This window comes from Cenococcum geophilum (genome assembly GCF_001692895.1).
Source record: "Cenococcum geophilum 1.58 unplaced genomic scaffold K441scaffold_52, whole genome shotgun sequence".
Classification (NCBI taxonomy): domain Eukaryota; kingdom Fungi; phylum Ascomycota; class Dothideomycetes; order Gloniales; family Gloniaceae; genus Cenococcum; species Cenococcum geophilum.
Genome location: NW_027137610.1, coordinates 969553 through 985548, shown reverse-complemented (window position 1 = coordinate 985548; position 15996 = coordinate 969553). Strand labels below are relative to the sequence as shown.

Below are 15996 nucleotides of genomic sequence, written 5' to 3'. Positions count from 1 at the left end.
ATATTCTCACCTGAATGATTCCCAGGAGGGGGAGGTTCGGCTTAGTTCTTATGCAATAGCCGGATGCGCCTGGCACCCATTTCAGCACGTGTTGTGTAGACTATCCTTTCAGCTCAGATATTACCACAACTTGTGTCATTAAATTGAAGCTCGAAGCAGGCTTCCTCTGAAGATAAGTGAGCCTCAATATATGGAATTATTAATATACTTGTGCCTTGTTGCAAATTTACCTCAGAAGCTCAGACTAAGAAATCGATTGCGCTGGCGCGCTAATCTCCTTCGGATATTTGATCGATTTCTTGGTCTGAGGCACTTTGGCGAGATTTGTATNGAAACATAAGCATTTTTAGTAAGGAAAACTCACAAACCCCAACAAAATTAATCAACATCCCCACAACATATTTTAAGGTAAAAATTATATNAAATTACTCAGGAGATTNAGCTCTATAGATTATGAGATTTTAGGCTTTTTATATTTTTATATGGGCCCGTACGGGCCTATANAAAAAGTGCTTATGCTTTTAACAANAGGAATTTTAACTTTAACGAAATTAATCTCAGATTCGGGAGGGGATAATGNAATTTAAAGCCCTTTGATGTATAAAGTAGCGCCCTAAAATTTATGTATTAACTTTTGGAGACTTTATTTTATTATGTCGTGGAGGAAATCCCCTTATAAAATTGCCAAAACTAAGATTTTTGCTTATGCTTTTAACAAAACTCGCCAAACGCTCTCAGACGTGATTTTGGTGGATGTTAGTCAACTTGTTAACGGGCCGAAGGAACATCCGCTCCAATCAAATTCACGTCTGAGCTCGCTGAGGTAAGTTGCAAATCCATTAGTGCAATTTCGCTTTCCTCCAATGGGGGGTACAGCGCTTCGCGAGCGCCGGAGGCACACGCTAATCGCTTCGACACCACAACCGGGGCACCATGATCGTCGGGGCCCCCTCTCTACACAGCCTCCTTGCGCTTGTACACTTATTGTTCTAAGTTTTGTTTTGTTTTGTTTCATCTCCTGAAATATATTGTTTATAAAAACTCCGTACACATATCGCTTACCCGAGATCTATATCGGTTTTATTTGCCATCATCAATTTCGCTATTCGGTCAAAAAAATTGTATTTCCTGGAATCGTAGACGAGTTCAGCTCCAATCGCCTGATGGACTCTCACAATGAGTCTGTTGCCTTTATTGCTTCGAGGGTGCGACATTTTCATGATCAAAAAGTGCCATTCCGGATTTATCATGGCTCAACGAACAGCACGCGGCAAACCGCATTTCAGCGCGATCGAATGATTGACACAAGCAAGCTGACTCGCGTGCTCGAAGTTGACGTCGAGCGGAAGACCGTCCTGGTCGAGCCCAACGTGCCTATGGACCAGCTTGTAGAAGCAACGCTTCCGCATGGCCTCATCCCGCCTGTTGTTATGGAGTTTCCGGGGATCACCGTGGGAGGAGGCTTTGCTGGTACTTCGGGGGAGAGCAGTTCTTTCAAATATGGCTTCTTCGACCGCACCACAAATTGGTTTGAGATGGTGCTTGCGAACGGAGAAGTAGTCAAAGCTTCGGAGGACGAGCGTACGGATATCTTCCATGGCGCTGCCGGCTCGTTTGGGACACTAGGCGTGCTAACACTCTTCGAAATCCGGCTCATTCAGGCTAAGAAGTATGTTGAGTTAACGTACCATCCTGTGAAGAGCGCATCCGATTCTGTGCGGAAGGCGCAGGAAGCAACGAAAGACTATTCCAACGATTATGTGGATGGCATATTGTTCGCAAAAGACCACGGAGCCATCATCACAGGCCGTCTGGCTGATGCGCCGAGCCCTGGCTCCCGTATCCAGCGCTTCAGCCGTGCGATAGATCCCTGGTTCTATCTCCATGCAAAGTCTGTGATCGACAAATCATCCATTCCCGTTACCGAAGCAGTGCCCTTAACCGACTATCTCTTCCGTTACGACCGTGGCGCCTTCTGGACTGGCATGTATGGGTTCAAGTGGTTCAAGATGCCCTTCAATCGCATCACGCGCTGGGCTTTGGACCACTTCATGCACACGCGCGTCATGTATCACGCTCTACACGCGAGTGGGCATTCGAAACAGTACATCATCCAAGACCTTGCTCTACCTACTTCCAGAGCCTCGGAGTTCATCGAGTATGTGGACGAATCTTTCGGATTCTACCCACTTTGGCTATGCCCACTTCACCGGGACGGCCGAGTCTCGATGGCGCACCCTATCAGCACTAAGAGAGAGGATGGTGCCGGTGGAGAGGAGGACCTGCTCAACGTAGGCGTTTGGGGTCCCGGCCCCACGAATCAGGCCGCTTTTGTGAAAGTCAACCGTGAGCTGGAAGCAAAAGTACGTGAGCTCTCTGGTGTGAAATGGCTTTACGCGCAGGCCTTCTATACTGAAGATGAGTTCTGGGGCATTTACGACCGCAAGGGATATGAAGCCCTGCGGGAAAAATACCATGCGACTTCGTTGCCAACCATATATGAGAAAGTCCGGGTCGATTTAAGCAAAAAGGAGAATGATGGGAGAGGCCCAATCAAGACATGGCTGAGGGAAATAGTGCTGAGCACGTGGCCATTGAGTGGAGTGTACGGAGTTTATAAGACAATTGTTGGGGGCGACTATCTCTTAGCAAAGTAAAATATTTGTGCATGTTAACGCAATATCCGTAGATTTGTAGATGCCTCATTTAGCTTATTAGAAAAGAGAGGGATTTCGGTTGATGTTCTTGGATTTTGATCCTACATTTATTTCATTATAACGGCCCTGCAAACTATGATATATGCGGCTAAGCCACTTTTTTGCGTATCCTTTAGGTTCATGTAGCTTTCGAGTTTCTTTTCTTTCTAGGGAACCTGGCACAATTTTCAGGTTCCGGACGCAAGTACTTGCGCATGCCGGATTCCCGATCTAAAACTTGGCGTCCCCTGCAGCCTTCAAAAACCCATCAAGAGCGCTTTCTAGACAATTTCCCGCACTATAGAAAGCTGAAGCTCCCGAAGTACCTACAGAGTTATCGAAAGCCTTGATAGGTTTATATGCTAAGTTGGCAGCAACGGTAACTGTTTCAAGGGCAGCAACCACAGCGTCCTTTTCGGCTTTGGTAAATTGGGATGAGGCTATAACCATGATCAGTAGTATTCGAAACCCATGACGAAGGTAGGACGAAAGAAGCCATAAATCTTGCTAATAGACAGGGAAAGACCCTACGTAGCACCTTAACAAGATCAACAATTGTTTTAGTAAACGAAACGATTATTTGTACTTCATCCTTGATGTCTTGCGCCAGTTATTTGCTTGTGTCATCAACATTCTTCTCGGTAAGAGCATCAGTGATGGCACGCGTGTTGCTTTCGAGTTGATATGCTAGCATTAGTAACGAACGAGCGTCCTTGTGAAGGCCGGTAGAGATGTCGTTTGCAATTTGGGCTGCTTCATCAGCGTTAATTTTTCTGTTGATGTCGCGTTGAGTCAGCTGACCCAAAAAGGCGGGATAGTCAGTTATCACAGTTCTTGAATGGGGTGTTACGATTAGGGATGAGAAGTGTTACACATAGCCTGCGACTCATCACTAATGGCCTTCGCTGCGTTCATAACGGCAGATTTGAAAGCATCAAAGACTTTTGGGTTCATATCTTCACGAGGGAGTGGAAACGTAGGATAGGCGGTGGTGGAAGGCCTTCAATTTATAGTTTTGGCTGTAGTGGTGCATTTATTCAGTGTTGTCTTTGGCTGTCGGTGATGTCGGCTTGGCAGTCGTCTTGGAACTCGTCTGATGAGTCGTCTGCGTAGTCGTCTTAGGAGTTGTCTGAGGAGTCGTCTTCTAGACTGTTTTAGAAGAGGTCTGAGGTGTCATTATTATTGTTGTATGAATGGTATTTGTAGTCGTCGGTGTTAGGGTTTGTTTTGGGACAGCGGTTGAGCTCTTTTTCGTCTCGGGACCCGCCGGCATAGCCGCGACTACATTGTCGAATGGCTAGAGTCAGAGTTCCCATCTTATAACTGCCACATTCAGCTTGCACATACCACTACCAGTAACTGAGGCCAAAGCCACGGAGCTCCAAAGGAGTGTTTTGAATTGCATCTTGGTTGTAAGAGCTTTCAACGAATTACCGAAAAATGGAGAATGAGTATAACCGAAATTGTGGAGGGTGAAGTAAATACGTTTTAAGGAGGTGATTTCCAAAGCTGCCTCTTCTCTGCAAAGCTACCATCACGTAATTAAAGGAAGACTTCGGACGGATAAAGCAGTCCTTGATTGATTAAGTGGATACATTCGGTGATATTTACATGNAGCTCTTATTCCATCAACGGTATATGGCGTGCAAAAGTATAAAAGAAATTTGTTAAGGATATCTCCTCGTATCGAAGATTTAAAGAGTACCATCATTTTCAACTAAGGCTCTTCTGAATTGGAAATTATCACATCTGGAGGGCTGAAGTTAGTGGGTGTACGTAGATTTGTTGATTTTCGATTGGCTTGGTAGCGTATTGGGAGAATGCGGGTTTGATGCCGGTGGAGTTGAGGCCTCCTGAACGCTGTGGCTGGCACGTGGCAGCCTCCTCCAACTCTACTTCGCCTATATAGGAATGTCGACCCGCACTTTTCTTGATAGTTTCGGCGACGTCAAACGCCCGTATCACCGCCAAAATGTAGCATAAAAGGATTTCCACAGTCTTTACTGCTATTGCGCCGTACGTATAGAACCAACCCCACTGCCTACAATTGCCTCATCCGAATACAACGATGCGCGTCCCCATCATAACCACCGATGAACCATCTTTTACTTTCAGTGAGAACTCTATCGTCAATCCCACAATTTCCCCTGACCCATTTGGCCCTTCCGCATCCACGACGCACATAGTCCGCGCCGCCCATGGCTACTCCTTCCGCGTCAGCAAGGGCACCCGCTTCCGCATCATTGACATCCACGGGGAACAAGTTGTCGATTTCATGGCTTGGGCTCATACCTCTCCCGTCTTCACCCTAACCGAGAAGGTCTCGATGGCATACACACGCTTCCACCTTTCCGGCGTAACACCCGCGGTGGGCGAGTGCCTTTGGACGAATCGCGACAGACCCCTCCTCCGCCTCACCGCAGACACGGTCAAGGTTCACGACATGACTTTCATGTCCTGCTTCCCGGAGTTATACGAAAAGGAAGGGTTGAAGGGGCATAGATCCTGCGCTGGGAATATTGCGGAGGCTATGGAAAGATGGGGCATGCGGAGTTATTTGGAGATTGCAGACCCATTCAACATCTTTCAGAACACGCCAAACTACAGTTTGAAAGGTGGGCTGGGATGCAGCAGGCCTGGAGATTATGTTGAGTTTGAGGCTTTGGATGATGCTGTTGTGGCTATCAGCAGTTGTCCGTATGACTTGGGTGGGTTCAATGGGGGGAAGATCACGGATGTGGCCGTGGTCATCGCTGAGAAATCTAAGTAGGTAGTTGGTGGACCATCAGGGTTGTGTGAGGAACTGGTCTGCTGACTTATACCTTTATAAATTGGTTGGGCATTCCATAACGTGAAGTTATGGTGCATATGAGATTGACTGATTGGGTGGACCCTCTTGAATACCCATGTCACGTGTAGGTCGTTCAACATAAGCAGAAGCAGTGTTGTAGATACTGAGTAATTGCATTGACATGTATATATCCAATATATCGAGTTAATCAAATGTTCCTAACTGTAAATATTTTCATCATTGAGACTAGAGAATCCGCCCCTTCATATCACCAAGTCTCGCCTACTTGGATATCTCCTAGTAAACATGTGCTTCTGCTCCTTTCATTTGTTTTGCAAGGGAAATCATGCTGAACATATTCCTTAGATCAGCCCTGCTTCCCCAGGAATGACAGTTCCGTTTTCAATCGCTGCTAGATGGCCTCTCGCTAGATAACCATAGACTGGCATGTATTGGTCTAACCACGGCAAAACGGTAGCTGCTCCCGGCGTGTTCCTCCAATCACGCATCAGATCACATACGATGCTGAACAGTGAGACCATTTGCACGCCTGCAGCCTGCATTCGGTCATTCGAGATGTCACGAATTAGGGGCGTTGTGGTGCCTGAAGCCTCAATATTGGCCCAGACGCTGTAGCCTTCGGCACGGAGGGAGAGTGCGAGGAATGCGGTGCCTGGATACCGTGTTTAGTTGTATGATAATAGGAAATGGTGACAGCACTTACAAACGTCAGTTACGATGCCTGCAACAATAATCTGCTTCTTTCCAGTAGCTTGAATGGCAGCGCGGAAATCGGGATTGTCCCATGCGTCGACTTCTCCTTGACGCTTTATGAGTGGTGCGTCAGGATACATATCAAGGATCTCTTTGGGCAGGGGGCCATTGGGTCCTATACAAATCATTAGCACTGCTACAATGCTTTTACATCGCTCTTTGGTACCTTGTTGAGCGGAGGTCGTCATGACGACTGGCAAGTCGAACAGTTTTCCGAGAGCAGCGTGAGCTATTATATTGTCACGGTACAGGGTAGCATCGAAGTCTCGGACGAGCTGATAGAGACCAACTTGAAGATCAAGAATCAGCAGCATCTGTAACGAACGGTTAACGACGTTGACAGCATGGAGATGGGCAGCACTACTGAATCATTCTTATTCAAGCGTTCCCAGGGTACAGCTAATTGAAAAATTAGATAATGTGTAAGAGTGGACGTGGTGTTCAAGCATACCATTTGCGCTGACGACGGCGGTAAGCCCCAAGGCCGCGAAGACGCAGGCAGATAAGAATTTCATCCTGACAAGTTGACTGGCGTGTAACAGCAATTGGGACTTTCTTGCTTGGGCCAAAATGCTTAGCCTGTCTGGAATCAATTGCAGAGCAGGAAAGCTCCTTCTTATACCGCAGGTTGCCACTTAGAAGCAATGATTTCGGTATCTTTCGCAGGTTGTTCCGTCCACACCAGCAGTGACACAACAGCGGGGATCGTCATTCCGTTAGAATATCTTCTCGATACTCCACTTGCGGAGGCTTGACGGCGTAGTCTAATGGCTAGTGAGGCTACGGGAAGATGTCAGGAAGTCCCCATAGGATATAACAAAGATATTATAAATGAAATAGTCAGCGCCAGTACTAAGAGATTCCTCGCTTGGCCGTTGAATTCGACCTTAGCCACAGATAAGTGCCATGGACCTGCAGTAAGGGCTATTGTCTGGGCCATGGAAGATGAAAGCATCTATGTGACCGGAAGGCGAACAGCTGTTGGAAGATGAGGCTACAGCTGACCACGTTATCAGTCATCAGCTAGACAATGCAGGTAAGCAGTTAAAAAGATGGGGCATTTGAAAAGCCACACGGCCTCGGCAAAGAAACTTGGATGGAGAAAAGAAAATCATCCCAAATCCTCCTGATCAGCCCTGCATGGGTCCGGACCATTTGACGCATGGACAGCGGATCGGGCCTGCAGGCGATGATTCATCAGCAAAGACAAAGAAAATGCCAAGAATTAATACGAGGGTATTATGGAGATTCTGAAAAGATTTATTATTATGCTTGCAGAAGAGCGGAACGAAGTTGAACATACCAAGCCAATGCGCTGCATTCCATTTCTAATGGCGCGGGTCTAGTTTCTAATGGGTATGCGTAAGAGAACGGCAATCGTCACCGAGAACCTCAAGCCTGTCATTTAAAGATATAAGTCATGGAATTGCAATCAGCCTGCACACTTGTTTTATGAACATAACCGAGGAAGTGCTCAGCACATCGGATAGAAAGGAGAGGATGGTATGGAGTATGTCCAGAGCGCTTCGGAGGATCGTTGCCACCGAGCCCCTCGCTGCTCGCGTTCTCTAACACCAGTTCGCATCCATGGCCGTATCTAGATGAGCAAACGTAGCTCATTCCTCTCTCATCGGAGAGTACATTACCTCGCCCTTTTGTTGGTATGGGTTTGAGGTTCAAATTCCTTCTCTAGACGATATACTCCTTCAATTAACCTATTCTCAGTCATGATTGCATTTTCAATTCTCGTGCCAAGGGGCCCAGCCTTTTCTTACTGTTAATCTCATCTAACTAGTCAGCATGGCATCACAATCACTCATCCTCTACCATTCAGCTTCCCCAGTAACCACCACATCCTCCGGCTCCCTTCGGCTCTCGAAGGTGTTCAACGCACAAAGTGGAACCGCAGTCGCAACGGAATTGTTATACCGTATCTTAATGGAGGTTCTACAACGGCAAAGGAGATATAGGAAATAGCAAACCGCATGGGCTGGGAATTTTTGAAAAAATCGCGGCTCTAAAGGAACAGAGATGGCGAGAGCATGGCGAATGGCGTGCTCGTCCTATGACGAATGGGCAAATGGGCGAGATGGAGCATCCTGAACCACCCGAGTGGGCACAGCTTGCATGAGTCCAAGAAGCCTTATCACTGTGGACAAAAAATGTAGAACTGTTATAGTCCTGCACTAAGGAGCAAGAAATACCCGTTTGTTTCGTGGTTCCTGGGCTTTCCAAAACGAACTCGTTTCCAGGAAATGGGTTATGCGGCAGCCTCTAGCTGAATGTTTAGTTTTGCGATTGGACGAGGGATTGCATTGATACCCTGGTGCTCGTTGTCGTTACTAGAAACAAGATTCACTGCATTATATTTAACTTAACTATATCACGACAGTGCACAAGTACACAATGTGCGAGGACTCGTCACAATTCAGAGCATGAAACTAGAAGATATCATAACACAGGCTCCCCATCATTGAACTTTCAATTGCTCGCTATTCAAGTGTCTTCATATTACCACCTTTTCTGCAAAAACATTTGCTAAAATTCATTTTACCGCGTTTCGGTGCTTCCGAAGTAATTAGAGAAGATAACATGCTATTTCAGGATTTCGTCAGAAGTTAATTCGGTCGGTTGGGACTGCTCTTACACTTACTTCCGTTACTCTTCTCAACTACATGCATTGTGGATTATTGTTCAACCAAACTTCCTGACATCCATCCTTCCCCAGCTGGTAGTTGTCGCAGAGAGTGTCACACTTAACCCCAGGCCGAACAAAGACCCTCCCCTCCTGACTAACCCACGGTAGACGCCATTGAGCTGCTGGGTCTTGGCCAACTTCCAACGGGTTGGCCTTGTATCCTGCACGGCATGCACAGTAGTTGGGGCCGCCTGGGCCTTGGTGGCCCCAGTTGTAGATGCATGAAGTCGTGATGTCGCAATGGTTCAACTCTGGAAGAGGATTGCAAGTTGAGCATCCAATAGGTGCGGCGCGCTTCTCGGCAGGGGAGGCATAGACAAGCACCGTAAGGCTTGCGAGAACGTAGATATATCTCATTTTGCTCGGTAAGTTGAAGATTTGTATGGGATTTCCCAGAAACGAGAGACTAATGTTTAAGGAGATGGAGCGAGAGTTGCAAACGTGCAGTGAGTATAAAAATCAGAAGATCTTTTATATCTGTTCTTTATACGACATATCGTATTACTCCTGCTATATATAGATGTATCGTCCTGCATCTCCGGGCTTCGCTCCTGGCTGAATCATTCGAGTGTCGCCTTGGAATAGGAAATGCCAAGCTATGAGTATCATGGGATGCCAGGCAGTTTGACTGATACGAGGATTTACGGACTGACTATACTACTTCTCGATTTCTTCATGTCAACAACAGAGGAGGGAGTTAAAGTCTTGTGATCCTTTGTGTAAAGGTCAGAGCTTGGCTAGCAAATGAGAGTCGGAAGGCGTAATTTGCCTCTTACTTCTGCATTCGCTAGGACCTTTTCGATAGTGGCTAAACTTGCAGACCTCGTAAACAAAACGCCTTATTCTTGGCAAGAGGGACGATTAGCCAAGCGGAGGCGGAGGTCTTGGTGCTTGAGTGGTATTGAGGTGGATGCAGAGCAGGCGGATTTCGTAGGATAAGGACATCGTGGTACAATTTAGGATGTAGCTGAGAGATGTTCGCCACGATCATTGGAGTCAGATCGGGTCGAGTTGGGTAGAACCTATTGTTACTTCTGATTGGATCGTCCGCCGTCTGCGTCTCCACTACAGCAATACAGAGCTCCCATCCAAACTGATTTGTTCAAACTTAGAATCCGATGTGTAGTAGTTTAGGTTAGAGATACAAATATTGGTATAAACGGAAAGGTCCATGGCTAGAAATCCGTCCTCAACTTCCTGAATGATGTTGCAGCCACCCAACAAAGACCCTGCGCTCTTCATAAATTGTCCTAAACCACTTTCATTATCTATGCTGGTCATAGGAATCACTAGTAGCGGTCGGATTTGTAGAGCGTTTTTTCTTGGTTAAGGAAAGTTTAGGTAGACAACCGAGCCTGTCTTAGAAGAACTGACATGCTCAGAAGAGCTGAGACATCTTGTCTCAAATGCGAAGACGGTTTAGTGAGTCGTACGATAGAATAATACATAACACACCTCAGAGAAAGCTCAAAGGAGCTATATAGGAACTAACACACACGATCCCATCAAACCTCGCACAGGTCAAACCATTCCTCATCGCCTCAACTCCGTAATATAGCTGATCACTAAAGCTGGTTGGCTCTAAAACCTCAAAAATGCGGCGTTATTCCACTACCTTACCTCCCGCTTTTGCTTTTTCAATTTTTCTCCTCTTCTTCCTGAGCAATTCGGCTTCTTTGTTTTTCTTCTCAGTCGAATACTCGATCCTGTCAAGCAACTTACGTTTCCGTTGCGGTAGCATCATCTTGAGCCTCTCTTTCTCCTCCTCTTCCTCTCTGCGCTTCCTGGCAGCCTTCTTCCTTGCCTCTGCGCTTTTACTCTTAGGGGCTCTGTGACCATTGAGCGCTTCCACAGGTCCACCCGCGGCTTCGGCTTCAAGTTCGCGCTGATGCTGAAGGCGGGCAGCTTCCGATTCATCAATATCCGATGCAGCATCTGAAGATATTCCATCCCACTCCTCGCCAGGGGCCTCTTCTTCTTCTTCTTCTTCATCGGACTCGGAGTCTTTGTCCGCCACATTCATACCCTCTCCCGCTTCGGCCTCGTCATCGCGGTCAAGAAGGACATCGTTAGTGCTCTTCGTACCATTTCTCTTAAAGGAGGCCATTTCAGCCTCGCCGTTGATATTACCCTCAGCCTCCTCTAAATCTTCGTCTTCGTATTCTTCCGCCTCGCCTTCCCGCTCTTGCTCAGCTAGTGGCATGCTTGGATCGTATTGCCCCTTCTTCGGCTTAACCCATGGGCTGAGATGGGGTGGCAATGTTGCTCCTGGAGCGTACATGTCGGGTCTGAGTAATTTTCCTTGGTTGACGCAGTCCCAGACCCATTGCGGCTGTATATAAATCCGGCCTGGAATAGTTGCTCGCGGCCATAACGCTATTGGCTTAGGTTCGGTGCCATTCCCTGCAACTTCCGAGGCGGTTGTCTCCGGAAGGGCAGGCAGAGACGCCTGTGGGAGTGGCGGGCGGTCCACGATTTGATGCGTAATAGCCGGGTCGGATTCATTCGCAGTGAATGCCCCATCACCAAGCACACCATCCCAGCCTACCCGTTTGCAGCCAAAAGCTTTGAGAAGGAATTCTAGAGGCTGTCGCGGCGTCTCACGCGAAAGATAGAACGTAAATGGTGCAAAAAGGGTGGACGTTTCTATGCTGCTCGCTTGAGGCTGAAGAAGGACGTCTGCGTCCTGTGCGGTAACTTCAAATGTATCGATAGCTTCCGTGACTTGATCTTCATTTCTTTCAACCAAAGCTGTCGACTCTTCATTCTCCATCTCTGGAGCTGGAAGGGCAGCAACTTTATCCGCCTCTGCTTGTGCTGCGGCGGATTTGTTTTCTGAGGCGTTGCCACCATTTGTCATTGGAGTATCTTCTAGCGTCTGCTGCGATGGCCCCACACCTTTCCCTTCCAAAGTAAAGGCCCCCAGCTCGCCCCCTCGCTCATCGCTGCTAGCGTTGAACCTAGGGGGATACACCAACCCAACCGAGGTGTACAATCTGAAGTTCACGAAGCCAAGAAGAGTGGTGTAAAATTCCACGAAAGTTCCCATTATCCGGAAATCGATATCCCCTGTTATTCTTTGTACAAATTTATAGGGTACTAGCCAGAGAATGTCTTGACCTTGGATTGTCGCCTGGTAATAAATTCCTTTTATTGAGAGAAATGATTTTCGGAGAGAGTGAGAAATAATGAGATAGTGTTCGAATTCAAGACACAGTCGTTGGCAGAGAGCGATCGTCTTCGGTGGTACTGCGGTAGTAGAAGGCAGGTTGGCGAAGAGAAACAACATGGACAACGCATCATCGAAGTCGCGTAGGGCATCTACAAAGGTGGGATACCGCTCCTTTATAATATGATCAAGAGTTATCTTGGGCTTCTGTGTCTTCTCTAACCGGGACGCATCTCCGACTTCACCCCGTCCGAGAGCTCGTCCAATCTTCTTTGCTAATGTTTTATGTTCTCGGAATTTGTTCAGTAAAGGTTCGTGGAGAAGATACTGTATATCCTTGGTGTAGTAGAAGGTTGTGGAGGATGTGGCGCTCTTTGAAACTTTCTTCTTGTTGCGCGGTTCGCGAGGGTATATTCCTGTAATAACGATAGTTAGCGGGCAGAAACAAATAACGGATTCTTTCTAATCTACCCTTGAATATACATAATCGCCGAAAGTCCGGAAGGGATATCTGCAGTTTGCGCACAGCTCGACTTCTGGTTATGAAATTTTTCGCCTGTCCAGAGGTACCTAGGTATGGTCAGAAATTGCTAGTGTAAAGAAGGAATTGGAGTGGTACCTTTCTTTTTGATTCGAGCCATTTCGTCAAGAACGAGCTGTCTAGGTATATCAAAGGTCAGCTATTGTCGTGAGGTTCACAATCAGTGGAGAACGCACCAGCTCTCAGCTATATGCGGGACAAAAAAAAGTTGCTGCAGCGGCACAAACGCTTTCAAATTAGGCTGGGGATTTCCCGAGCCGAATCTTGGCATTATCAAGTCGCGAAACACCAAAGCCGAAAAGTTGGGATACATTGCGTTCGCTTTTTGGACCCGCGCCATACCCATTTCAGCATCCATGGACATCCTTCTTGGGTAGCCGCTCATTATGGCTGTTGATAAACAGAAGGCCCTTCTTTTTAGTGCAGCAGCAGCAGTACGGTTACTGTTATTCACTGCTTTTCCATCCTTGCCGAATCTCCTTACAGGTCGCGTTGAGATATCCACCCCTGTCACAAGCTTCAAGAGGTGTATGTAGCAGCCAAATCAATGCTCCAAGGTAGAGTGACTTACTAACCACATGCCATGGCATTTAGTACAAGAGGGTCTCTTCCTTTACACCCACAATGTCTCTCCCTATGACGGCGGAATTTTCCATCAGGTACCACCCCACCATATTAAACATACAGTGCAAGGCCTCATATCTTTAGGCACCATTACTCCTGCCGCTGTTCTCCTTGCTCCCGAATTCCTCGTCGCATCCGTTCGCAACAAACCTGTTGTATACACTAGTCGATCTCCTTGGGGCCAATGCCTTAATGCAAATAGCCGAGACCGGCCAGTCTGTCTCTTCAAGACTCTTCACTTCTTCACGGAAAGACTTGCGGTGGAATACCATAGCAGTTGGAGCAAGGTGAAGAATTAAGCGGCCAGGAGCTTAGAATTCGGTGGCTAATACCCAATAGCTTTCTCTTCAATCCATTCACAATTGCAACTTGCATTGCCCGGCCTACCTCCGCGCTCACTAATTTCTTCCTGCTCACCTCGATCGCTAAAGCCGCTCAAGGCGCCAGTATAACGTTCATCCTTGCTCTCTCCTTCGCCTCCTACCTCTCTCTCCATCCTATACTACTCTTCCCGCCCCTTCTTCTCCTTTGCTATGACGTCCGAGTCACTAAGTCAAAAGGAACACCGAGCCCCCTCACCTTTTCTATCTCCCACATCTTTGGATTAGCAGTTGCTCTCGCTCTTCTTTTATACCTCTCCGCGCTTCTCACTGGCTCTTGGGAATTTCTTGCCGCAACATATGGCGTTCGACTTCTGCTACCAGACTTGACGCCCAATGTGGGTCTATGGTGGTACTTTTTCATTGAGATGTTTGACTCTTTCCGCGAGTTCTTTCTCGGCGTGTTCTGGCTACATATGGCATCATACGTAGGCGGACTCAGCTTCCGCCTACGACGACAACCCTTGTTCGTTGTCTCCTCTTTATTGGGAATATTCGCTATTTTCCAGCCGTATCCTAGCATTGCGGATAGCGCGTTGTACCTGGCGCTTGTACCTCTCTACAGGCATATATTTCCTCGTAAGTAACCTTTCCATGGACTCTGTTTCCTCAGCACCATGAGCGTCGATTAATCAGGCAGTGTGGTGAAATCTCTGGTTAATCCATGTCTAGTAATGCGATACAGCTTTCTAGCGGCGTCTACCCTCCTCTATGCCTCATTCCTCGGTCCGGCATTCTATTATCTCTGGATCTATGCAGGATCTGGCAACGCAAACTTTTTCTATGCCATTACTCTCGTCTGGAGCCTTGGGCTCTCGGTGATTGTCGGGGACTCATTATATGCAGTGCTAAGGGACGAATGGGAGGTCGAAAGACCTGAGATGCGCGGGAAAGAGATTAAGCGTATATGATACATATTGAACAAAGCACATGAGAACATGCATTGGTATTGCTCAAGTTAGTGCCCTAAGGGTATGATTACTTTGATGCTAACATATAATTTGAGAAGCTACAAGTTATACTAGAATGACGGCGCTGGAGTAATGGCGTCGAATCAACACAGAACACATCCAGCCGATGTGTGGATTCTTAATTTATGTTTCCCTACTTGGAAATCACCCCAACTAGTGTAATCGTGCACGGCCAGATAGAGTAGGGTGCGCAACTAGATATTGCCCACAAGTCATGGCTACTTTAGAGGCAAATTCCGCCTTCTGTGAGCATTCATGGATAGACAGTGGGAGATACTCTAGAATCGCTCATCAACTCCACTTCCATTTTTCATTAAGACTTGGTTGTGGTTTCCGGACAGTTCCTAATCTATTAGATCCGCAACAGTCTTGCATCTAAATGCTTGTCCTTCAAAAACATCTGATGATACTTATTGCGGAAGATGCTTTACACTCAGTGAGATAAATTCATCTGGTCATATGGACGCAAAGTGAATTTTTTGGTCTGTGGATGAATAACAAGCGCACAAGAAGACTTGCTTCCGCTTCTCTTATCATCTCCTTTATGTAAGACATCGATTCACCGTACTTTGCCCGCAATCCTAGTGTTGGGTGAATTTTGCTTAAATTGCGTCTTTACTTCCGCCTTCGACCCGATTCCTCCGTTCTCATCTTTCAACTTCCACCCCACTCCACGACTTCCACTCATATCATTCCCATCTATTGCATCACCGTTCAAAGTCAAATTTGCTATCACCACTCAACATGGCAACTTCCACCCCCAACTCAGCTAGTTTGACCTTCTCTGAGCATGAGATGAAGCTGCTTGCTTACGCCTGGCAGTGCTTTGACACTGAACCTAAGGTACGCTAGAAGTTCTACCAAATCCTTCGTCACATCCTCTAAAGCCCATCGGTTATTCCATCTCTATGTGATATAACTGACTTGGGTAGATCGACTATGAAAAACTCGCACCCCTTGCAGGGTACACTGTGGGTTCCGCCAAAGTCACTCTCGGCAAACTGAAGCGTAAGATGAAAGCTGCCGCTGGAGATGGTACAGCATCAGCCAAGACTCCAGGTGGCACTCCGTCAAGTACCCCTCGCAAGCGTAAGACGGCCACCAAAGGTGATGATGGGTCCCCAATCAAGCGTTCCCGCAAACCTAAGGCCGCTGCCACTCCCGCTCCTACTCCCACCACTGGACCGGAAGATGATGACGAAGTTCTTAATATGATCAAGGACGAAGAAGGAACCGATTTCTTGTCCAGCGCCTCCGAAAATTGCGACACCAAATACGTCACGTACTAACACGAGATCTGACCGGAGTATTCCCATTGTCTCACACGAATAGTTTTTACGACTTGCTACGTG

The 15996-nt window shown here is 47.2% G+C and overlaps 7 protein-coding genes across 7 annotated transcripts; 4 read left to right on the top strand and 3 right to left on the bottom strand.

The window, feature by feature from the left end:
- Positions 1-931: 931 nt before the first annotated feature.
- On the top strand, positions 932-3021 carry K441DRAFT_667063 (FAD-binding domain-containing protein). The gene has a single exon (XM_067649760.1). The coding sequence runs from the start codon at positions 1164-1166 to the stop codon at positions 2655-2657; it is 1494 nt and encodes a 497-aa protein (XP_067499432.1). The 5' UTR covers positions 932-1163; the 3' UTR covers positions 2658-3021.
- Positions 3022-4642: 1621 nt separating this feature from the next.
- On the top strand, positions 4643-5708 carry K441DRAFT_667062 (uncharacterized protein; the record flags this gene model as incomplete). Its single annotated transcript, XM_067649759.1, has 1 exon — positions 4643-5708. A coding segment is annotated over exon 1 (698 nt), but the record flags the coding sequence as incomplete, so codon positions are not given.
- Positions 5658-6902, bottom strand: K441DRAFT_268152 (isochorismatase hydrolase-like protein). The gene is made up of 5 exons (XM_067640860.1): positions 6713-6902; positions 6626-6660; positions 6428-6575; positions 6212-6376; positions 5658-6160 (listed from the first exon to the last, which is right to left on the bottom strand). Exons 1-5 carry the CDS (start codon positions 6774-6776, stop codon positions 5850-5852), a joined length of 723 nt encoding a protein of 240 aa, XP_067499430.1. The 5' UTR covers positions 6777-6902; the 3' UTR covers positions 5658-5849.
- A 1800-nt stretch (positions 6903-8702) lies between these two features.
- Positions 8703-9509, bottom strand: K441DRAFT_268140 (uncharacterized protein). Its single transcript, XM_067640859.1, has 2 exons — positions 8915-9509; positions 8703-8856 (listed from the first exon to the last, which is right to left on the bottom strand). The coding sequence occupies exon 1, from the start codon at positions 9314-9316 to the stop codon at positions 8933-8935; it is 384 nt and encodes a 127-aa protein (XP_067499429.1). The 5' UTR covers positions 9317-9509; the 3' UTR covers positions 8703-8856; positions 8915-8932.
- A 564-nt stretch (positions 9510-10073) lies between these two features.
- Positions 10074-12921, bottom strand: K441DRAFT_667057 (uncharacterized protein). Its single transcript, XM_067649758.1, has 4 exons — positions 12846-12921; positions 12748-12788; positions 12600-12698; positions 10074-12544 (listed from the first exon to the last, which is right to left on the bottom strand). The coding sequence occupies exons 2-4, from the start codon at positions 12767-12769 to the stop codon at positions 10563-10565; spliced, it is 2103 nt and encodes a 700-aa protein (XP_067499428.1). The 5' UTR covers positions 12770-12788; positions 12846-12921; the 3' UTR covers positions 10074-10562.
- Positions 12922-12970: 49 nt separating this feature from the next.
- On the top strand, positions 12971-14765 carry K441DRAFT_618836 (PIG-U-domain-containing protein). Its single transcript, XM_067645847.1, has 6 exons — positions 12971-13197; positions 13264-13328; positions 13378-13580; positions 13633-14252; positions 14346-14630; positions 14680-14765. The coding sequence occupies exons 1-5, from the start codon at positions 13056-13058 to the stop codon at positions 14582-14584; spliced, it is 1269 nt and encodes a 422-aa protein (XP_067499427.1). The 5' UTR covers positions 12971-13055; the 3' UTR covers positions 14585-14630; positions 14680-14765.
- Positions 14766-15388: 623 nt separating this feature from the next.
- Positions 15389-15933, top strand: K441DRAFT_582119 (uncharacterized protein; the record flags this gene model as incomplete). Its single annotated transcript, XM_067644445.1, has 2 exons — positions 15389-15487; positions 15577-15933. The coding sequence occupies 2 exons, from the start codon at positions 15389-15391 to the stop codon at positions 15931-15933; spliced, it is 456 nt and encodes a 151-aa protein (XP_067499426.1).
- Between the last annotated feature and the right edge of the window lie 63 nt (positions 15934-15996).